Genomic DNA, 23,790 nt, shown 5'->3' with positions numbered 1-23,790 from the left:
CATAAAAATAAATATACATATATATAAATAAAATAATAATAATTACATATGAAAATTATAAAAAAAATTTATATTATCAAAATTAACTATTTTTTAAGAAAAATATAAAAAAACTAAATTGAACTGCAAGAAAAAAATCGGGGGTAAATCCGTAAATAAATAAAGCCCAAAGGACTAAATGAGACGCACGAATTACATAGAGGGGCTGAAAGGGAAATTTTCCCTTCTCCTCTAAAACGGCGTCGTTGCAACTTGGACCAAATCGAAATTGAAATCAATAAAAGGGTAAAAATTAAAAAATAAAAAACTTAATTGTAAAAATGAAAAAAGGCGGAGGGGCTAAAAGCGCAATTTACCCCTCCGCTAAAAAACACGCGGATCCTAGGCCGGGTCGGGTCGGCCTCCCCAAAACGATGCCGTTTTGAGCGTTTGGGGGCTCTCCAAAGCAGTACCGTTTTGGTACCCTATAAATACCTCAAATTCTCCAAAAAATTCATTTTAAAACATTTTTAAGAAAACAAAACCACAAATCCTTTTAAAAAACACTCTCAGCCCCTCTGTCCTCCGGCCATCGGTCGGTCATCGGCCCTTCGTGGGCCACCGCGCCGGCCGGCGATCTCCGGCGCCGGCACCACCGTCTGCGGTGGCCGAAAAAGGGGAAAAATCCCCGGTTTGGCCTTCTCGACCCCCTTATGCCTAAATCTGGGCTTAAATCCTTCAAAATATCAGCAAAAAGGTTTGAAACAGCACGAAACCTTTCAGTTTTTGGCCACCGATCCTCGGGGGTGGCTCCCTCAGCCGTCTCACGGCGCTTCTAAAAGAAAAGGTTATTTATTTCCTTTTATTTAATTTATTTTTTATTCGAATAGAAAAATAATAATAGATTACAATAAAATAAGATAAAAAAACTGTAGATGTAAACCTTGTATTGATTTTGCTCTGTATTGCGAAAGTAAAAGCCTCTATTTTATTTGATTTTCGAATTTTCGATCCTTATTACAGTGTGTTAATGGCTTTTTTATAGCTGAATGAAAAATAAAAAAGAAATAAAGAAACAAATCTTGTTTGATTCGATTTACGAATCTTTGATTTTCTTTCTATCTTTGCTGTTTTATTTCTTTCCTTGTTGTTTTGTTTCCTTGCAAGTGAAGATCACGGAGATCCGGAGGACTCGTCTTGCGGCGCTGTTGAAGATTAGAAACCCTTTCTTCATCTATTTTGGGCCGTGTTTGTAACTGGGCCACCGTTTGAAATCGGGCCATGTAATTTGTCTTGTAATTGGGCTTGTAAAAATCAGACTTTATTTGTTTATTATGGGCCGGGTAAAAATTTGGGTATTACAGCTACCCTTCTTTGCTCGTTGTTGTATAACAAGAACGGAGCAAAGACTTAGAAATGGCCAATTTTTTACCCGGTCACGTTGGCTCTTGGTGCTCTTCTTCTTGAACCAGCCACATTCCTTTCTACTGCATTTCCAAAGGTATAGAAAGTGGAGTCTCGATCCATTCCACCGCAACGTTGGGGAAATAGGATTGGTGTGCTTAGTCTGGCCCACTGCAATTTTAGGGAGATAAGATTAGATGCGATCTGCTCTCTTCAACTTCAGAGAGATAAGATCCAAGGTTTTAATCCGTTCCACTGCGACTTCAGGGAGATAAGATTTGATGTGATCTGCTCTCTGCAGCTTCAGAGAGATAAGATCAAAGGTTTTAATCCGCTCCACTGCAACTTCAGGGACATAGGATTACTGACTTTAATCTGCTCCACTGCAACTTTAGGGAGATAAGATTTGTCATCTTCAGTCTGCCTCACTGCAACTTCAAGAGGATAAGACTTGCTTGCTTAGTCTGCTCCACTGCAACCTTAGGGTGATGAGACTAGATGCGATCTGCTTTCTGCAACTTCAGAGAGATAAAATCTAAGGTTTTAATCCGCCCACTGTAACTTCAGCAAGATAGGATTATCGGCTTTAATCTGCTTCACTGCAACTTCAGGAGGATAAGACTTGCTTAGTCTGCTCCACTGCAACTTTAGGGAAATAAGACTAGATGCGATCTGCTCTCTGCAACTTTAGAGAGATAAGATCTGAGGTTTTAATCTATCCACTGCAACTTCAGCGAGATAGGATTATCGGCGTTAATATGCTCCACTGCAACTTCAGCGAGATAAGATTTGCAATCTTCAGTCTGCCTCACTGTAACTTCAGGAAGATAAGACTTGCTTAGTCTGCTCCACTGCAACTTCAGAGAGATAAGACTAGATGCAATCTGCTCTCTGCAACTTCAGAGAAATAAGATCTGAGGTTTTAATCCGCTCCACTGCAACCTCAAGGAGATAGGATTACTGGATACCGATCTGTTCTCTAGGGAACATGACCTGTAAAAATCTATTCTATGAACTTAATTATTCCTAGTGATTAGGATGTTATGATCAAAATGACTTCAATGCTCCTAACTAGACATGTACGAATGATATTTGGATGAATGCAGAATGACATTTTTCGAGAATTATCACTCAAGTTATCATTTACAGTTTATTAATGTTTTTATTGCTGACGCCCTCTGTTTGGCTGTCATCTCCAAAGAAACACTTAATCAAATTGCCCCCATTGTGAACTTCAAAACTCAATCCATTAGGACGCAGAATTTGACCATCTCCTTCCACTGTGACCCAATGGTAGGAAAATTTGACTCTTCTCAGTCCTCTCTTATCATAATTCAAGGATATAGATCATGAAACTCTTTTGCACCAATCCCAATGTGTCATACCAAATGCTCATGCACAAATGAAGAGTTTTTTTGGGAATTTCTTCCTACTCTTTGATAATTGAAGCGTCACCAATCAAGACTTCTTGTCATCTCATTCAGTATTTAGACAACAAAGTCTGAAAGAACAGTCTTAATTTAGTCTTTTTCCTTCTTAGACTTTTAAACCTGGTGCGTTCTAAACTATTTAGAAATTCCAAGAGTAATATGCAAAACTTCTTTTGTGAAAGTTTTTTAGTCCATTAATCATTATTCTAATGCAACATGCTTGCTCAAAGATCAAAATATTGACTAAAAAATGAATTAATTCAAGGGATAACTTGAATAATAGAAAAGGAATTTATTGATAGCAAGTGTCTTGAAAAAAAAAGTATTCAAGAACAACGAAGAATGAAGTATTTACAAGAAAAAAAAACTCGATACAAGTTATATGAAGACTAAATGCCTTGGATATCACCGCTTGAACTTCTCCGAGCAAACCAAGAACCATCCTGAATTTAACATGTGTTTAGGGAATTTACAGCACTTTATCGATGCCCCCAAAACGTCGCCTATACTTTCCTTGTTGACTTAAGTGTAGCAGGATCACCATATACCCCAATCTGACAGTGTTTGAGCCGCCCTTTTTGGGTTTTCAACTTAAACCCTCTTTGGTCTCAAGGCGCCCTTTTCGGGTTTTCACTTTGGCCTCTCCATCTTTTTTTTTTCAGAAATCAGAGCGCCCTTTGTGGGTTTTCACTTTGACTCATTCCTTTCTTCAAGTGAAATATTTCTTGACCGAATCTGAATTTACAGGATTCGGAAGATTTTTGCCATCCATTTCACTCAAAATCAAAGCGCCTCCAGAAAAAGCCTTTCTCACAACATAAGGTCCTTCCCAGTTCGGCATCCGTTTCCCTCTAAAATCCTTTTGTAAAGGGAGGATCTTTTTCAAAACCAAATCCCCCTCATGAAATTCTCTGGGATGAACCTTCTTATTATAAGCTCGCATCATTCGTTTTTGATACATTTGACCATGACGAATAGCTTTTAGTCTTTTCTCTTCAATCAGGTTCAACTGATCATACCGAGATTGGATCCATTCGGCCTCATCCAACTTTAGCTCAGCCAATACCCAGAGAGAAGGAATTTCAACCTCAATAGGTAAAACTGCCTTAATTCCATAAACCAAAGAAAAAGGTGTTGCCCCAGTAGAAGTCCTGACAGATGTTCGGTAAGCCAGAAGAGCGAATGGTAACTTCTCATGCCAATCTTTGTAAGTTTCAGCCATCTTCGCCACAATCTTCTTAATATTTTTGTTTGTCGCCTCTACTGCACCATTCATTTTTGGACGATATGGTGACGAATTATGGTGTCTAATGTTGAACTGACTGCAGACTTCTGCTATTGTGTTGTTATTCAGATTCAGCGCATTGTCAGATATGATTCTTTCAAGCATTCCATATCGACATATGATCTTTTTCTTCAAAAACTTACTGACTACTGACTTCGTGACATTAGCATATGAGGCTGCTTCTACCCAGTTAGTGAAATAGTCAATAACCACAAAAATGAAACAATGTCCATTAAAAGCCTTCGGTGATACTGGTCCAATGACGTCTATACCCCACATGGAGAAAGGCCATGGAGAAGTCATAACATGAAGAGGTGAAGGAGGCGCGTGCATTTTATCCCCGTAAATTTGGCATTTATGGCATTTCTTGGCATGATTGATATAATCTCTTTCCATGGTGGGCCAGTAATATCCAAATCTCATGATCTGTTTAGCCATTGTGAATCCATTGGCGTGCGTTCCACAAACACCCTCATGGACTTCTTCTAAAATTTCCTTAGCCTCTACAGCGTCCACGCATCTCAACAGTACTCGATCCTTTCCTTTTTTGTATAGGATCTCTCCATCTAGGACATAGTCAATAGCTAATCTCCTTAATGTCCTCTTATCATTCTCCGTTGCTTGATCAGGATATTCGCGATTCTTCACATATAGCAATATATCTTGGTACCAGGGACGATTATCATTCACCACTTCTTCAATGCTGTAACAGTGGGCCGGGATCTCATAAATACTAATTTGAATGGGCTTCATGTCCTCTAACTGATTCACTTTAATCATGGAAGCTAAAGTAGCAAGAGCATCAGCCATCTGATTTTCCTTCCGTGGGAGATAACAAAAGGTAATGTTGTCAAATTCTTCAATCAATTCCAGAACCAATCTCCGATAATGAATCAACTTAGGGTCTCTTGTCTCCCATTCCCCTCTTAGTTGGTATATCACTAATGCTGAGTCTCCGTACACTTCTAATGTCTTGATTTTCCACTCTATGGCTGCCCGTATACCCATGATGCAAGCTTCATACTTAGCCATGTTAGTGCAATCAAAGTCTAATTTACTGGTGAAAGGATGATAATCTCCATTCGGAGACACCAGGACTGCACCAATCCTATTGCCTAGTGCATTCGATGCTCCGTCAAAGTTTAATCTCCAAGAATGATTTTCTTGGGGATCCTCTTCAGCATTTGCCACATGCATCAAATCTTCATTCGGGAAATCAAAGTCCAGAGGCTCATAATTTTCCAGAGCTCTGCTAGCCAAGAAATCTGCTACCGCACTCCCCTTGATGGCCTTCGGACTTGCATATACAATATCAAACTCAGAGAGCAAGATTTGCCATCTAGCCATTCTTCCATTCAATGCTGTTGACTCCATCATATACTTCAAAGGGTCTAATTTTGAAATTAGCCAAGTCGTATGATAGAGTAAGTATTGCCTCAACCTCTTGGTAGTCCAAATCAGGGCGTAATATAATTTTTTGATAGGCGAATATCTCATCTCACAATCAGTGAATTTCTTGCTGAGATAGTAAATCGCCTTTTCCTTCTTTCCAGTTGCATCATGTTGACCCAGCACGCATCCCATGGAGTTGTCGAACACCGTTAAATACAAAATCAAGGGTCTATCTGGGCTAGGTGGTGACAGAACTGGAGTATTGGATAGGTATTGCTTTATCTTTTCAAAAGCTCACTGGCATTCTTCATTCCAAACCCCTGGATTATGTTTTTTCAAAAGGCGAAATATGAGATCACATTTCTTGGTCAACTGTGAAATGAACTGAGCAATGTAATTTAATCTTCCTAAAAAACCTCAAACTTCTTTCTGAGTACGTGGTGGTGGTAAATCTTGTATTGCCTTGACTTTGTCTGGATCAATCTCGATTCCTCTTTCACTGACTATGAAGCTCAACAACTTTCCTGACCTGGTTCCAAAAGTGCATTTTGTCAGATTGAGCTTGAGCTGAAACTTCTTTAGTCTTAAGAACAATTTTCTTAGGACCTGTACATGCTTCTCCTCTGTTCTGGATTTAGCGATCATATCATCAACATACACCTCAATTTTTTTGTGCATCATATCATGAAACAAGGCTACCATGGCTCTCTGATATGTTGCTCCCGCATTCTTTAATCCGAACGGCATTACTTTATAGCAAAATGTTCCCCACAAAGTAATGAATGTAGTCTTTCCCATATCCTCTGGATGCATCTTTATCTGATTATATCCTGAGAACCCATCCATGAAAGAAAACAACGAATATACCGCCGTATTATTGACCAGAATATCAATATGTGGCAATGGGAAATTGTCCTTTGGGCTTGCTTTGTTCAAATCTCTGTAATCCACACACATTCGTACTTTTCCATCTTTTTTGAGAACTGGAACGATGTTGGCTACCCATTCAGAATATTTGACCTCCTGTAAAAACCAGCATCAAACTGCTTCTTGATCTCCTCTTTTATTTTAAGTACAACATCAGGCCTCATTCTTCTGAGCTTCTGTTGAACTCGCTTACAATCCTCCCTTATCGGTAGGCGATGTACCACAATGTCAGTGCTAAATCCAGGCATATCCTGGTATGACCACGCGAAGACGTCTTTGAACTCTCGGAGTAATTCAATGAGGTTTCGTCTTGTTCTTGCGAAAATCTCAGTTCCAATTTTCACCTCTTTCCTTCTTCCAAGCTCACAATTTCTACTGTCTCTTTGTGAGGTAGGATTTGTTTTTCTTATTGCTCTACCATCCTCAACAAGTCCAGACATAAACCACAATCTTCATCACCTTCAAATTCGTGCGATCCCTCTAAACACATTTTCGTTCAAAAGGACACTTTGAGTTCGTAGCGGCGTCATTCACGTCGTTGATATACAGGGAACTAATATGGTTACAAAAAAATGTATGAATTTATGTACAATTACTTGTGCAATGATTATAAATGAAAGAATATATTTACTTGTATGGAAAGAATGAAAGAATATTTGCTCGAAACAATTGCAAAGATGTTTGATTAAAATAATGGTATTCAAACATAAGCCTATTTCACAAAAGAGTTCATGTTATTTCTAGGCTAAAACAACAAGTTTGTTCTGAATATTACTCTGAGACAGTTCTAAAAACTTTAGGTATTTCTTCCGCAGTCCAATTGTCCAGAACACTCCCAGGCTCATAAGGACGAATATCTAACCAGCTCCTCTCTTCATTCAGATGCTCATGAATGGCATTGATGTGCATATCTCCCAACGTCTCTTCAATGCTTTCCTCAATCGGTATCTTTCTCTCAGCATGAATAACTCCTCCAGATACAAAGGTTTTGGATACGTGTGGAATTATCATTGGCTCCCATTTGGTTTCCTCCCCACTTAGACACGCCCTTTTTCTTTCCTGTCTTTTTTCTAACTCCTTCTTTCTCTGTCCTCTGTCTGGCTTGTATCCTAAGCCAAAGTGATCTTGCTTTCCTTTCAGTACTGGAAACTCAATCCTCCCTTGAAGGTATCTCCCCAACCCTTTTCCAGGTAAAGCTCATTTTCCTACCAACAACTGCAAACCCATCTTTGTAGTTTTGGATAATTTAGGCACCAAAACTTTGCTTCCTTCAGGAACAAATGCCACATTTACAAACTCCAAAGATCGAAATGAACATTCTGCTGACTCATCGCTAGTCTCCACGTACGACATCTCATTGGATACAGCTGCTATTATATCCTCTTCGGCATTTATTATCACTAGCCGACCTTCTGACACTAATTTCAGCTTCTGATGTAATGATGACGGTACTGCCCCCACCGAATGTATCCACGGTCTTCCTAATAAATAATTGTAGGAAGGTTTGATATCCATCACAATAAAATCTACCTCATAAACTGTTGGGCCAATCAGTAGGGGTATCTCAATTCTTCCCATGACCTTTCTTTCATCAGTCAAACGCCTCACCATATTTTGGCATGTTTTCATATACGAACTGTCTATGGGAAGCCTGTTGAGTGTGAATAATGGCAACACGTTCAAAGCTGATCCATTGTCAATCAACACTCCTGGCAAAATATGCCCATTGCATCGTGCAGTGATATGCAAAGCCTTAGTAGATCCCACGCCCCCAGGAGGTATTTCATCATCATTGAAGAATATGAAATTATCAGCACTGATATTATTGACCAACCGATCTAACTTGCTGACAGAAATATCATCGGCCACATAGGTCTCATTTAACATCCTCATCAACGCACTTTGGTATACTTCTGAATTCAAGAGCAAGGTTAATACGGATATGCAAGCCGGTTGTTTATGCAACTGTTCGACAACATTGTACTCGCTATGCTTCAAGAATTTAAGGAATTTCATGGCTTCTTCCTCTTTCACTGGCTCGTTGATAGACAACACAGGCTTAGCTATTTCCCCCTCTTGTTCCACTATCATGGCCCTTCCTTTCACATGTTCTGGATTGGCACTCACATCCTGGTCCTTTGTAGTCTCTATTCCAGGGACAGTTGTATTGCACTCATAGTTCCACGGAACCTTCCTACTATCTTGGTAAGAAAAGGTTACAAGTTTCTTTATTATGATTCTTGGCATTACTGGCGCTCTCACTTCATCATTCCTTGGCCGCGAGATGATGACCACAGGCTGAGTTACTCTTGGAACCTTTGTGGATTCGAATGTGCAAATACTCTCCTCCTCCTTAACTTCTTCATAAAACTCCATTTCCTTGTTATCCATCAGGCCTTGAACCAAGGCTCTGAATTCTGTGCATTCTTGAATTTCATGTCTTTCCTTATGATGGAACTCACAGTAATTTTCCATCCTTTCAAAGCTTCTTTTTGAATCCAATACCAGCAACCCTCTTTCTACCATCTTCTTCCAGATCCATCTCAAAGGAATCTTCACTATTACGATATCCTCTTTGATTTCCCTACCCATGTTACCTCCTATCATGTTCACTTCATTTTCATTATGATTAGGTAACAGATTCTCTATACTGGGCGAATCATCCACTTTAACAATACCCATGCTTATGTGTCTTTCTACCAGCTTTTTGAACGCCGTACAATGTTCTATAGAATGCCTTGCGATTCCTGCATGATAATCGCATTGTGCGTTTGCATCATACCACTTGGGGTACAGAGACTGCAGAGGTTTCAAGTGGTAAGGGGAAACCACGTGTGCATTAAATAGATTCTGATATAATTCCCTATACGACATTGGAATCGGCGTAAATTGAAGCTTCTCCGTATTTTTCCTTGTATCGGATCCTCGTTTTGATGAACCTTGTTGGTTAACAGCCACTTTTCCCGGCTGATTCACCGTAATTGTCTTTGAATATGAACTTGTATTGTTGACCTCATTTTTGTTCTTCTTCGAGGTCGACCTTTTACTACTTTCTCCCGCATCTATCTTCTCGCTTCTGATTGCATTTTCTATCATTTCGCCATTCATAACTATGTCAGAAAAGCTTTTAGTAGCACTTCCCAACATGTGTGTAATTCAAGGTGTTAACAAAAAGCATCATCATCTCTCTTTCTAGAAGAGATGGCTGAACTTGTACGACAACATCCCTCCATCTCTGTGCGTATTGCCTAAAACTTTCGCTTGGTTTCTTTTTCATATTCTGCAGAGTGATCCTATCAGGTACCATGTCAGTCACATGACTGTACTGTTTTATGAACGCCTGTGCCAGATCTCTCCATGAATTAATTTGGGTACGGTTCAATCGATTGTACCACTTGGATGCTGCCTCTGTGAGGCTATCTTAGAAGCAATGTATCAAGAGTTGGTCATTATTGACATAACCGGTCATTCATCTGCAGAACATGGTAATATGAGCTTCAGGGATACTAGTTCCATTGTAGTTCTCAAACTCTGTCGTTTTGAACTTGTAAGGGAGTACTAAATCCGAGACCAGGCTCAATTCTTTAGCATCCATCCCATAGTAGCTCTCCGTACCTTCCATCGCTCTAAATTTCTCTTCCAGCCATTTGTACTTCTCCTCTAACTGTTTTGGCAACTCGTCATTCATTTTCTCCTTTCCAGCCGTCTCATCAAAATCAGGGATAACAGGATTAACAAGGTTGACTCCGGGTTTAGAGCCTAATCCTTTCTGGAGATTCATTAGTGTTGCAGCATCACCTTGAAATTGCTGAGGATTAAAGGTAATAGAGGACCTACGCGGGCATATCTCAACTTGTTGGGAAGTAAAGTTTAGAGGATAGACATGTCCCTCATTGTCTCATTCTTCAACATTGAGCACAGAGCCTTTTCCTTTATCAGTTCCCTTGTTGAACCATTGAGTTAACTGGGCCATCATACTCCCTTGAGATTCCATCATTTTGTCTATCATTTTTTGCTGCTCATTCATTTGCTTTTGAAGCTACTTCTGTATTTTCTTTTGGGACTGTTTTAGCCTTTCCATCATTTAATCCATATCCTTAGTTTTTGATCGAGTACCGTAGCGGTGTTTAGTAGGCTGATTAGAATCTTTTAATATTTTTAAATGCATATGAAGTAATGCAATGCATGAATGCAAAAAAGACGTCAATTTTGATTCAATTCCATATAAGAAAACTTTACTAGAAAGCAAATTTCTTTACATAAAGTGAATTACAAATAAAGCTTTGCCCTATTGCTTAGCATTTTAATCTTCCTAAGTAACACAACTAACTCTTGCCCCCGATCTGATTCTAATTCGTACTTCACACTCAGCATATCTGCTTGTACTACCAAAGCTTGTACATGATCAGCTACTTCTTGGATCTGGACCACAGCTTCCTCCATAATATGATCTCTGCTCCTAACTTGGTTCTAAAAGTAGCATAGCTGTTCCTTATTACGATTTTCATTTGCTTCCAAGTGCTTGATCCGATTTTCACAATTTTGCAACGCCGTTTCTAGTTCTTTGATTCTTTGCTTCATTTCCTCAATCTTGCTCAAGCTTGCTTTCAACTATATTGCGGAATTTCGATTTCAATACTGATGAAGAGATCCTTCCAACACGATCACCCTATCCTTTAACTCACCTTTTTTCTTTTGGCTTTCTGACAAACTCTTTTCTAAAGCCTCGTTTCGTCTCTGCATTTCTTGGAATTTCTGTTCCCATATATCAGCTTTATCATTTTCTTCTCAAATTTCTGCTCGCCACTGTCCTGATGTTTTTCCCAGCCCGACAGTTCTCATTGACAGACGTAACTTTTTATAATCCGTCTTCAGACTACCCAGCTCCTCTTCAACCTTGTTTTTCTCTTTCCTTAATTTCTCAGTTTCAAGCTTCTGAACGTTTATGTCCAATCTCAAGTTCATCTTTTCTTCCTCCATTTGCTCTATCTTCTTTTCTAAATCCGTATTTCTTCTCTCAAAATCTCGTCTTATGATTTCCAACTCAGAAGGAATAACTCGCAAATGCTCCTCTATTGGCTGGCGACCCTCTTGATTTACCTTGGGTATATTGTCGTTGATTCTCCTATGCCACCATTCATTATACTCATGAATTGTTATCGGACCCATAGCTAACCCCTTCATTCGGCGAGTCTGTTTCCACGTGCTAGACATCTCTTGAATCTTCTTTCTATAACCATCATCTTTGTACGAAAATTCACAATCAACTATCCCTTGGGTCACAGCTATCCCCAAATACCAAGCAAAGGAACCCAATCAAAACTACCACACCTATACAAGATCTCGTCTGGAAGCAACCAAGGAGCTCTCCACTCAACGTCCTCCTGTTGAAGATTTTGAAGAATTGCCATCCACTTCTCTTTCAAAATGTCGTCTCTCCTTGGCGTAACTACTATCTCCTTAGCGGTGAATAATTTTCAGAGAAAATCCGGTACGAAACTTTATCCACCTTCCAAAAGTGACTGTGAAACCATGCGAGTAGAAGTTGTGCACATCCAATAAATCTACCTTCACCCGTCCTTCAGCATGCACTCAATGACCTGAAAGTTTCTGCCAAAATTACTAGAATCGGTGTAACTTTCTTATCGAGCCGGTCGAATAAATCAGTGACTGCTTCATCCACATACCCCAAGGCTTTAGGGAAGACAACCAAGCCGTATATACTTAAAGCAAATACATCTAACCTCTTTCTTACGTCTGGATGTGTGAGAATTGCATCTTTGAAGCTTCTCCAAGGAACGCACTTACTATCCCCCTTTTGCTTAATCCGTGCAACAACCCACTGCTCACTCATTCCTGTTACACTCATCAGCTTCTTTGAAAAGGTTGGCAAATTTACCGCTCTCAAGTAGACCCTGTCCACTTAAAACTTTGAACATCGGAGTAAAGCCATATATTCCTTTATCATAGGCACCAAATCGACCTTCCCAAATGTAAAGCAGCTGTAAGCAGGAATCCAGAACTGGGCGAGGGCTTGAAACAAATGCTTGCCCACCTTTACATCAAGCAAATAAGGCAGATCCCCATAATTATTATAAAATAACTGTCTAACCTCATCACTCCACTGACCCCAGATTTCCTTCAATTCTTGCAAATTGTTTTATGTCACACTGATATGCGTAAAGTCCCATAATTCTGATACATGCCCGTCAACCAAACTATCACCCTTTTCTTGCTGTGTTGTTTCAGACCAAGTTCGGACAGCCGCATTATCCTCCACTTTATCAAGAAACCCTTTTTTCCATGATAAACTCTCTATCTAGCAACTGAATATGAACCGACGCCTTTTATGATGAAATGAAATGCCATGTCATGCAATCAAGATAAAACACAAAAAGTCAGTGTCATATAATAATACAAAATATAATCAAGAAATAGTAAAACACCTAATCGGATGTCTACTACGGTTCAGTATAGTTCTACCTAGGGTGGATTCCTAAGGTTCATTATATGAAGTTCGGCTTCTAAGGTAAAGGTACCCGAACCAGCAGATTTCTCAATCTTCACCCATTATAGGCTCATATGGATCGAGTTCGGTTCAGGGGAATACATTTCCCTATGGCTGCACGGAGATGAAAATCTCACGAAGACATAGGTACGGATGTATCCCGGAAGCGGTGCACTACCCTGCACGGAGGTGAAAATCTCACGAAGGACTAGTTTCTCACTCCCACTTAAAAGGGTAAAATCATTCAACTCATGTAATGCGTAATGCAAACAATACTTAAATACATGAATTCAAAAGATATCATGAATTTTTTGAAAAACTTTCTCGATCATAAGACAATTTAATCAACTTTGTGGCTCGACTCTCCTATTTTTTAAAAAAGTCCCCAGTGGAGTCGTCAAGCTGTCGAAACCATTTTTTGGAAAATAAAAGATTTTAGGTTGTCGAATTTAAAAAATGAAAATTGGGAGTCGCCACCAATCTTTTATTAAGGTGTGATTGGATCACCTAAAAATGACTTTGGTCTGCGAGTTTTAGAAAAACAGGTTCGGGAGTCAGTTACGTACGAGGAATGATTAGCACCCTCATAACGCCCAAAAATTGGTACCAAGTTGATTAATAAATGTCTTGAAGTCAAGAATGAAAATGCGATCCTTAATTAAATTAAATTATTTATTAAGACCTTCTCATTTTGAAAAAAAGAAAAATATCACACCCAATACGTTAGGGCACAACACTTTACTCTCTTCACAATGAGTTAGTCAAAAACTCGTATAATAAAATTTAAGAAAATATCTAATTGTTTAAAATTTATGAAGAAATCGCGGCCCAATACGTTAGGCACAATTCCTTAAAATTCCAAACATTCAATACCTCCTTTATTTTTTTTAAAAAATTATCTTGAGAAATCAACGTGTCACATCCAATATATTAGGACACAACATATTGAATTCCCGATGATAAGTTTTATTTTATTTGATTTAAAGAGCAATCCTCGATTGTTAGATTTCACAAAAAAAATCGGAACCCAATATGTTAGGGCTCAATTTTCTTGAAAAATCCTAAATACGAGTATTATCTCTATTTTGAAAAATTCATTTTAAAATCGAGAAGATGTTGTAATGTTATATTGAATGTATGAATAAATGCCCTTTAAACAAATATTAATAATAAATACAACAATTGTATAGAAATAATAGGAGTAAATAAATAAATAAATAAAAATAATGACATGTAAAATATCAAATAAATGGACAAGATAATAATAAAAAATGCAAATATAAATTGATAAACCAAGGATTGAAAAAATCAAAAGGATGTATACATGTACACATAAAAATATATATAGGTTTAAAATAATTAAATAATATCCACATTATCAAAATTAAATAAATAAATAAAATATGTGTATACATAAATATGCGAAAAATATTAGTTTTTAAAAAGGTATAAATACTTACATAAAAAATAAATATACATATATATAAATAAAATAATAATAATTACATATGAAAATTATAAAAAAAATTATATTATCAAAACTAACTAATTTTTAAGAAAAATATAAAAAAACTAAATTGAACTGCAAGAAAAAAATCTGGGGTAAATCCGCAAATAAATAAAGCCTATAGGACTAAATGAGACGCGCGAATTACATAGAGGGGCTGGAAGGGAAATTTTCCCTTCTCCTCTAAAACGGCGTCGTTGCAAGTTGGACCAAATTGAAATTGAAATCAATAAAAGGGTAAAAATTAAAAAATAAAAAAAAACTTAATTGTAAAAATGTAAGAAGGTGGAGGGGATAAAAGCACAATTTACCCCTCCGCTAAAAAAAATGCGGATCCTAGGCCGGGTCGGGTCGGATTCGGGTCGGCCTCCCCAAAACGACGCCGTTTTGAGCGTCTGGGGGCTCTCCAATACGGTACCGTTTTGGTACCCTATAAATACCCTAAATTCTCCAAAAAAATTCATTTTAAAACATTTTTAAGAAAAAAAAACCACAAATCCTTTTAAGAAACACTCTCAGCCCCTCTGTTCTCTGGCCATCGGTCGGTCATCGGCCCTTCGTGGGCCATCGCTTCGGCTGCCGATCTCCGGTGCCGGCACCACCGTCTGCGGTGGCCGGAAAAGGTGAAAATCCCCAGTTTGGCCTTCTCGACCCCCTTATGCCCAAATCTGGGCTTAAATCCTTCAAAATATCAGCAAAAAGGTTCGAAACAACACGAAACCTTTCGGTTTCCGGCCACCGATCCTCGGGGGTGGCTCCCTCAGCCGTCTCACGGCGCTTCCAAAAGAAAGGTTATTTCTTTCCTTTAATTTAATTTATTTTTTATTCGAATAGAAAAATAATAATAGATTACAATAAAACAAGATAAAAAAACTGTAGATGTAAACCTTGTATTGATTTTGCTCTGTATTGCGAAAGTAAAAGCCTCTATTTTATTTGATTTCTGAATTTTCGATCCCTATTACAGTGTGTTAATGGCTTTTTTTATAGCCGAATGAAAAATAAAAAGAAATAAAGAAACAAATCTTGTTTGATTCGATTTACGAATCTTTGATTTTCTTTCTATCTTTGCTGTTTTATTTCTTTCATTGTTGTTTTGTTTCCTTGCAGGTGAAGATCACGGAGATCCGGAGGACTCGTCTTGCGGCGCTGTTGAAGATTAGAAACCCTAGGGTTTCTTCATCTATTTTGGGCCGTGTTTGTAACTGGGCCACCGTTTGAAATCGGGCCATGTAACTTGTCTTGTAATTGGGCTTGTAAAAACTGGACTTTATTTGTTTATTATGGGCCGGGTAAAAATTTGGGTATTACAATATAAATATGGAATTATGACACATTTATTTATTATTTAATATTGAATCTTCAACTTTTTACTTACTCTAATAAACGTGATTCAAATTAGAACTGATTCACAAGCATAAAAAACTTCCCATTTTTTTATCCAACTTTTCCATATATGATCTAATATTTATTTTATGAGTATTTTGATAAGCATTTTAATTGTCCACTTAGATCTATTCTGAAAACAAAAATTAAAGATTATTTAATGAATTGGTTATGATTTAAATTGTTTTCAATTCATAATTATATATTAAAGAAAAATAATAATAACATTTAATTATTAAAAACCATTTCCATGATAAATCAACAATATTTCTCGAAACTTACAAATGAATTTTGGATTGAAATCAGAAAATAGATAGAATCACATATTTACCTTCAAAATCAGTTATCATGTTTTAAAATTTAAACTTATATATTATTATATTTTAATTTTGCATCATGTAATTAGTGAAATGATACAACTTTTTTAAAAACAATCTAAATATAATTTAATTAATAAATATAATAAACTCGTACATCGTATGGATAAGAAAACTTGTTTATTCCTGTACTTCACTTCCTTATGAACTTAACTCTTGGCCTAATGACATTGAGTGTTCATGCTGTGAGTTTGAAATATTCAGACAATCATTGACAAGTGAGTTGATAATGATTTACTCTGTCATAGGTAAGTCAATTGTAAAGATATAAAAAATCTTATTATAAAACTATATCACGAGTTAACCAAATACTAATTTAATTTAAAACCCAAAACTTTTTTAAATAACAAATATTTTAAAATATTTCCATCTTTTAAAATTTTTATATAATATATTTAAACAAAATAACTTAAGCCACTATTTTAAAAAACTCACTTAAATAAATATCATTTTATATATTCTTTATATAAAAACTAATTATATATATATATAAGCACGAGTTTAAAGGAACTCTTCAACAGACTAATATAACATTTATTGTCCATTATATTAATAAATTTATCATTTTAAATATATTTTTGTTTATTTGCAAAATTATCACATTTATAAATAAAATTTTAATTTTAATAAATATTTGGTTATAAGAAAATATAAAATATTTATAAATAACTTATTATTTTGAATAATGTTCCTTTGTCTTAATTACATAAAATTGTATATTCATGATAAAATGCTGTAATTATGATATAAAATTTTTATTATCAAGAAATAGATAAATAAATTTTACGTTCAACAATTTGAGTAGTTAAAATATATTATTTGAAAAATTAATAAACAATTAAATGCATTGAAAACAGTTGATATAAAAGTTAATAACGTGTCTTGTTATGCCTATGGAAGTATCCGGCCATCATTATTTTATGAAACAAGTAGTATTATTAGGAGTCGATACGGGGAATTGGATATTGTAGAAGACAGCATTAACATTTCCCATTTGCCTACTCAAACTAGGATGGTTTCCTGATTATTCCAACACTGTTTCAGACCAGAAAAGGTAATTATACAGTCAAATCCAGAGAAAACTTGGAAGAGGCAAAATATAGAACAAAACAGTCCCAGTAAGAAATGAAAAGGCCTCCTCCACAATCATTTCAGTATAAACAAGAATCTTAACCCTATGTCGACTGCTTTCAAGGTTTAACCCTTTGCCCTCATGGAACTATGTCTTTAAGCTTAAACAGCCTGCGCAACAGGTTCAGCTGAACTTGACGCTTCTTGGCTGAAAATAAGGACGCCAAAAGAACCCCGATTTAGCAGAAAGGAGTTATCTTAGTGAGGACAGCCCACCCACACGAGCAAAAAAAGTAAAAATGTAGGGATTGCTTTACCTTTGAATTCCTTCTCCAACTTCCATTCTGAAAAAGTTGCCAATCTTCACTGGTGAGCCAACTTCCTTTGATACATTATCCAAAATTGTCTGGCACAAGGTATAAGTTTTAATCCACTATTTTACTTTTAAAAACCATATGCACATGCGCAATCACAAGTATTACTAGTCAACAAGTGTTTCAATGCACTCAAATCTTTACATCGTGTAAAGACAGAACGTTCCCCATAGGTTGATAAAAGTGGAACCACATTGAAGTGAGTGCACCAACAACTACTGGGTACAAAGCTTCAAGGCGAGACTAACTTTGAAAGTCTCAACCTTTTGATACCCTCTTTTTAGCCCCTTTGAATTCCCAATCCCATGAGCAAATAAGAAGAGCTATGAGTTTCATATTAGTTAAAAGCAAGTTTAAGTTTGAAATACAACAGAGAGGATACCTTGATACTTAAAGAATCATTTAAGAAATACTTTTGCTCCATAAAAACAACCTCCTCAAAGTATTTACGCAGACGACCATCAACCATTTTCTCTATGGCCATCGGAGACTTTCCAGTACTTATGGCCTGACATAAAAATAAATCAGAATCCATAGAAATGAAGTTTAAGACCAGGATAGTCACATTACATTGTATATGATGCATCAAAATAAAACTAATTCCAAATATTATGCAAGAGATTACATGTTGACATGTATTTTGCAGATATATCCAAGAAGGTTTTGCATTTTCTAAGGCTTTATATCTGTAAGTTGCTATTAACTACAAAGGACAGCTATCACACTAGGAAATGGGAATCGGATATTATTTTACATATGCAAACATTTCTGTCGAACAAAATCTTCTCCACAGACCCAATAAAATCTTCTCTTCCATTATGAAAGGAACAAAAGCATAGAAATCATGGTTATTAAAGCCTGCCCCCATTATTGTTAGATGTCCATTCATTATTATTAGATTAGTTTATTATTATTTTATTAGGAGAGGTATTAGGAGATTTCATTTATGAGTATTTTATATCTTTAGGAGATCTTTAATTAAAAGTATCTTTATGGTATTAGGGTTTAAAAGTCTTTCTTTCTTTAGAGTCTTTGTTTTAATTTCCTTAGCTTATAAGTTTTTTATTCAAATAAGTAAACCTATGTAACCTCTATTTAAAAGACTAATTGAGAGAAATAAAATTAAGTAAAAATTTATTCCAATATACCGAGGTTTAAGACTCGAGCTTAAAGAGTCTATGGTTTGGAATTCCCTTTGACGAGTTCCACATGTTCGTCATAGGTTATTCATGAGGAAGAAGTAAAAATAAGGGAAAGAGCCCGGCTAAGACAGTTTGCCTATGAATGTCTGCTCAATAGGTGAAACCTTTCAGTAAATGAATATATGTACCATAAAGAGTTACCATCTAAAAGACTTAATTATATATGAAATGTCCACTTTGAACTTGTAACTAATACACCACACATGACAAGACCTAGTCTAAAGGGTCTTACCCAATAATACACATGGGTTGAATTCCCACCAAAGCACTTATGTGACTTCACTTGACGCAATTTAGCAAAGGAGTCTACTGGTTTGCAATAGATCTTTATCAAAAACTTTGACCAGGTATAGACCCCTTCCAGATAGGGACTTCAGAACAGCAGTCCACCACTATGGCTAGTCCAGGTTTAAGAACTATACTAACAAGACTCCCTGGTCACCTCCTTTGCTAGTGTCAAAGGTTGTTCCCATAGATGAAAATTAAAGTTTTGGCATAATTCAAATTTGCAAACAATAGAGGCAACTGAGAATGGAATTACAGGTACCTGAGACTTCAGAATCTCGCGTTCATTGTTAAGCACATCAGAGGTCACAAGTTCCTTGGTCAAGAACAATGGCTTCGCTGCCACAATATGCATTGCTAGCTCTGAGCCAACCTTTTGGAGGGCATCCAATTGAGAAATCTCATTCTCAACTTCAAGAGATAAAATTCCAGCAATTCGACCCAAACCTACATCCACATTAAAAATTATTATATCTTTTGTTGTGCCAAATTCTATTTGCCTTGCAAGGAATTAACATTACAACTAAGATAACACGTTGAAAAATGGGGGAGAAATGCACTCAATGTCTGTGCGGGCAGGGGCAAGCATGCTGGCTAACAAACAACACAATAACACCACGAAACAAACCTGGTTGAGGACATCTATGGAGGTAAGCAGAAACAACTCCATGCGAAGATGTTGACATCACAACACCCCTCCTGAGTTTTATATTCTCTCCCATCATTGCAGCCACTTCTGTAACTGCATTTTGAATGGTTGTCTCCCCACTAATTTTTGGATGGTCAAGATTTAATTTTAAGTCCTGGTAGCAATTGAATAATCAAGGAGCTTCAAGACATGGCAATTCCCGTTATAGTTGCACAAGAGTGGGAGAGGGGAACAGGTATTTGATACATACTCAGAATAAAATGCCAACATAAGTACCTTATGCTAACCTACCAAACCTTTTATTCACTGGTTTGATGGGGAAACCAATTAGTGTTTCATGACATCTGTAAACAAGAATGAGTTCATAATAAATGTTTTAAAGCACATATGATTACCTTTTACAACCATAACAAGAGAATTCACTTAGAAACGAAAACCAAAGTTGGTTCTTTGAATTTTGAAGAGATTAGACAAAAATGCATCGCTACTTAATACTGTCCATTTTTCCATACCCCATAAAGAGCTTCAGAATTGTATCCCTAGATGAGGTCCTATAAAACTGATTCTTATTGATCACAAAGATTGAAGATAGAGTGAAACCGTAAAAGAATCTTCCAACCTATAAATATGGACTAAGACATTGTGTACATGGAAAAGGGTAAAAGCAAACAACATATCTCATGCCAATACAAAAAGAAATAATAACAAGCTTTTGAATATAAATTTCTCACCTCTAAACACTCAGGCCCAAATGAGAAAACCCCAGGAATCTGTTGGGAAGAGTTTTGGACAAACAAAGCTTTCTTTGCCAATGCCAAAGCCTGTATGAAACACAATATTAGAAATTTACAAGCAATGATGCAGTACCAATAAAAGTAACAACAGTAGCATACAAGAAAGGGAAACAGAGCAAAACTTTCAAGAATAGGCTTCAAATGGGAATTTTTGCGCTAACAAGAAAATCATTAACCCCTTTAACTCCCACTAACCAAGTACTCAAAAATTTCATTCCTTGCAACGAAATCCGTCTCGCAATTAAGTTCAATTACAGCAGCCTTGCCCTCAAGTTGAGCCAGAGCAAGCAGACCCTCAGTAGCAGTCCTTGACGACTTTTTCATGGCCAAAACGTTTCCTCTTTTCCTCAATTCTTTCTGTGCAGCCTCTGCATTCAATTCAAAATCATAATCCAAAATGATTTGATATAAACCAATTCTAAAAGGGAAAAAATAACGTCAGAGAAAACCAAAAAAAATCAGGCTATTTTCTATTGAATACCAATATCCCAATTGCAATCAACAAGAGAAGCCTTGACATCCTTTATGGGAGCACTCGTTCTTTCCCTGAGTTGCTTGATAAGGCTCATTTGCTCAGCAGAAGAAGCTGCCTGAGAATTGAATCTTCTCGAAACCCAATACAAATAAGCAGTTTTTGAGGCTTTGGTATCTGTAGATTGAGCAAAGGAGGTTCCTTTGGTTGCCCAAGTAGAGTACCCATGTCTGCTACAAGTACTCAGCCTGGTGTTGTACAATAAGATCCCAAGCGGTTGCTTTGCATTTCTGAAGAAAGCCATTTTCTATGTCTAATATTTTTGCTGCAAATAACGACAGTTACAAAAGAAATCCATAAAAAAGAAAAGAAAAGACGTAAACAGAAAAACCAAGAGTTCCTCTTTGAAGCAGGGTTTAAAGGTTTTAAGAGGATCAAAAAGTATTGGTAAAAGGATTCAACTTTGTATATGTATATCTTTAAAAACAGAAAAGAGAGGCTACCTTTGAATGAAACGAGTGGATTTGCAAAGATAGAGAAATGGAACACTGAAAATTTGATGAAACTCTCTAAAGTCTAAACGAGTACGAAGTATAAACCTGAGTTTCAGCTTTAGATGGTTTGGAATGTGGAAGCTGGAACTGGGTGGAGAAGACTGGATCGAATGGGCTTAAAACCCAACTCAATTGTCCGAGGCGAACCCTAATTTGATGCAGACACTATGTTTCATTTGTTTCCAAAAATTTGATCAGCTAAAGCCACGGAATTCAAATCAAGCAAAAGTAATATATGCTCATTATTATTATAGGTGGTTTATGATATCAATTTGTTGATACCGTGTTTAAAATTATTTATAGTCTCTTTTTAATCTTAAATAAGAGATTAATACGTTTTAATGGATTCAATTCACATTTTTTATATTATTGATATCAAACAAAATTAAATCAGCTTAAATAATTTTAGATAATATTGAAATTTTGGAATCTTCCTGTAATCTTGCTCAAACTATGTACTATGTGAAAATTATTTAATTTGGTGGAGTTTAGTTTTGTATTTTTGAAATAATTTTTTAAAATTTTAATTTTTATTCTTAATTCAAATAGAAATAATTAAATTTATTAGATGAAATTTAATATTGTTCTCCTAAATTGGTGACTTCATTTTTGTTCTGTAATTTGATTACTTTTAGACTTATTCGAGTTTTAATTATAACTCAAGTAATAATTATTAAATTTATTAATTAAAATAAAGTAATTTTTTCTTTGAGGATTATGTGGAAAAATAATATGACATTGATAGAATCAATAAGTGATTGTTTTACATAGTGGTCCAATAACTAAAAATAAGGCTTATCAAATTAAATTGAAGCTCAATCTTTTGTCCAATACTTTATTTCTAGTCATATTAGAGGAAGTTTATTAGACGAAATTGTCCGTTTTTGTAAACTTTTATTTTAGGAAGTACCACTTTTTACAAATTTTTATTTTTGGAATTTATTATTATTTTAGTATTTTTTCTCCAAAACTTATATTTTTCTTATTGATTTTAAAAACTTTTACCTTTTTACAATAATTTTAAACTAGTGGCAAACTTTAATAATATTTATCTACACCTTATGACAAGTTTGGTGTCACTATAAAGAACACATAAGATTTTTCAGACAGCATAAAACAACAATTAAAAAGGGAATTTATAATTTTCTTTCAATTTTTATATCGGTAACTTTTTAGGACAACTTTTCCTTTTTCTCAATTCAATACCACTTTACCAAATTGGCAAATTGGGGAACTCAGGTGGGCTTGGATTAAGTTTTTTTTGGATTTAGATTTTTTTAGATTAAAACTTTTTGAGCTCTAAATTTTTTTCGGACTCGAATTTGGATCAAATTGAGTAGACTCTGACGGACTTAAATAATTTTAAAATTTCTAAGTTATAAATATTTTAATTTCTAATTAATAGTTTATTTTACTTTTATACGATGACAACACAATTGATTTGTCTTATAAAAACATAAATTAAATATTCAATAGAGTTCTTTTATATAAAAATAATTAAGTTGCTAATTGTATGTAAAATTTATTATGTAATATGTATATTGATTGACGAAAATATCTTTTATTGTTTATTATGATATTATATTGATAACTGAATAACTTTTATCATTATTATTAAATTTATAAACCTAATACTCATATTCCAAAATACTTATTCTAAAACTCAAATATGTTATACCAATCCCAAACCCAAACCCAAACAATATATTTATTATTACTCAAAGTCAAAATAAACTAATTATAGCCCAAATATCAATTCCAAAATAAAAAGAAACTAAACCCAACACTCCAATACAATTTGTAAAAGTTAAAATCCAATTCAAAATATAATTTAATAAAAAATAATATTTTATTAAGATGTTAAATTTGAATAATATATTATGTATTAGTAATTATAGACTTGTATTGTAATATACTAAATTATCGATGCTACATGTTTATTATAATATTGTTATGGTGTTCTCCATTACCTACCCGCTACCTGGTTACCTGACTGAGACAAGCCCGATCCCTTTTACTCCAATAATGATAGCATGCATAGTTTGCTTACATGAGTTTGCATGTGGTGGGTTCGCATCCTTACATGAGCTCGCCCGTGGTGAGTTTGCATCATCATGCAAGCGAACTCACACTTAGAGAACACGTGTTAATCTTAGGATAGGGTATGTGTTGGCATGCATGGGGGCCTACTTAG

General features: G+C 35.8%; 2 protein-coding genes across 3 annotated transcripts; both read right to left on the bottom strand.

The window, feature by feature from the left end:
- Nucleotides 1-548: 548 nt before the first annotated feature.
- LOC128042507 (uncharacterized) lies at nucleotides 549-9,291 on the bottom strand. The gene is made up of 6 exons (XM_052633872.1): nucleotides 8,923-9,291; nucleotides 8,235-8,796; nucleotides 8,055-8,126; nucleotides 7,641-7,898; nucleotides 7,251-7,598; nucleotides 549-715 (listed from the first exon to the last, which is right to left on the bottom strand). Exons 1-6 carry the CDS (start codon nucleotides 9,289-9,291, stop codon nucleotides 549-551), a joined length of 1,776 nt encoding a protein of 591 aa, XP_052489832.1.
- A 7,869-nt stretch (nucleotides 9,292-17,160) lies between these two features.
- On the bottom strand, nucleotides 17,161-21,800 carry LOC105784683 (elongation factor Ts, mitochondrial). 2 transcript variants are annotated; one of them, XM_012610595.2, is made up of 9 exons: nucleotides 21,642-21,800; nucleotides 21,052-21,367; nucleotides 20,766-20,938; nucleotides 20,508-20,597; nucleotides 19,756-19,930; nucleotides 19,390-19,574; nucleotides 18,023-18,148; nucleotides 17,584-17,672; nucleotides 17,161-17,474 (listed from the first exon to the last, which is right to left on the bottom strand). In XM_012610595.2, exons 2-9 carry the CDS (start codon nucleotides 21,344-21,346, stop codon nucleotides 17,429-17,431), a joined length of 1,179 nt encoding a protein of 392 aa, XP_012466049.1. In that variant the 5' UTR covers nucleotides 21,347-21,367; nucleotides 21,642-21,800; the 3' UTR covers nucleotides 17,161-17,428. The 2 variants fall into 2 exon arrangements, with proteins under 2 accessions (XP_012466049.1, XP_012466048.1); XM_012610594.2 differs by having other exon boundaries at nucleotides 21,546-21,794.
- Between the last annotated feature and the right edge of the window lie 1,990 nt (nucleotides 21,801-23,790).

This window comes from Gossypium raimondii, chromosome 7 (genome assembly GCF_025698545.1).
Source record: "Gossypium raimondii isolate GPD5lz chromosome 7, ASM2569854v1, whole genome shotgun sequence".
Lineage (NCBI taxonomy): Eukaryota > Viridiplantae > Streptophyta > Magnoliopsida > Malvales > Malvaceae > Gossypium > Gossypium raimondii.
Note: the sequence above shows the minus strand (reverse complement) of the source record. Positions and strands in the feature narration are given on the sequence as shown.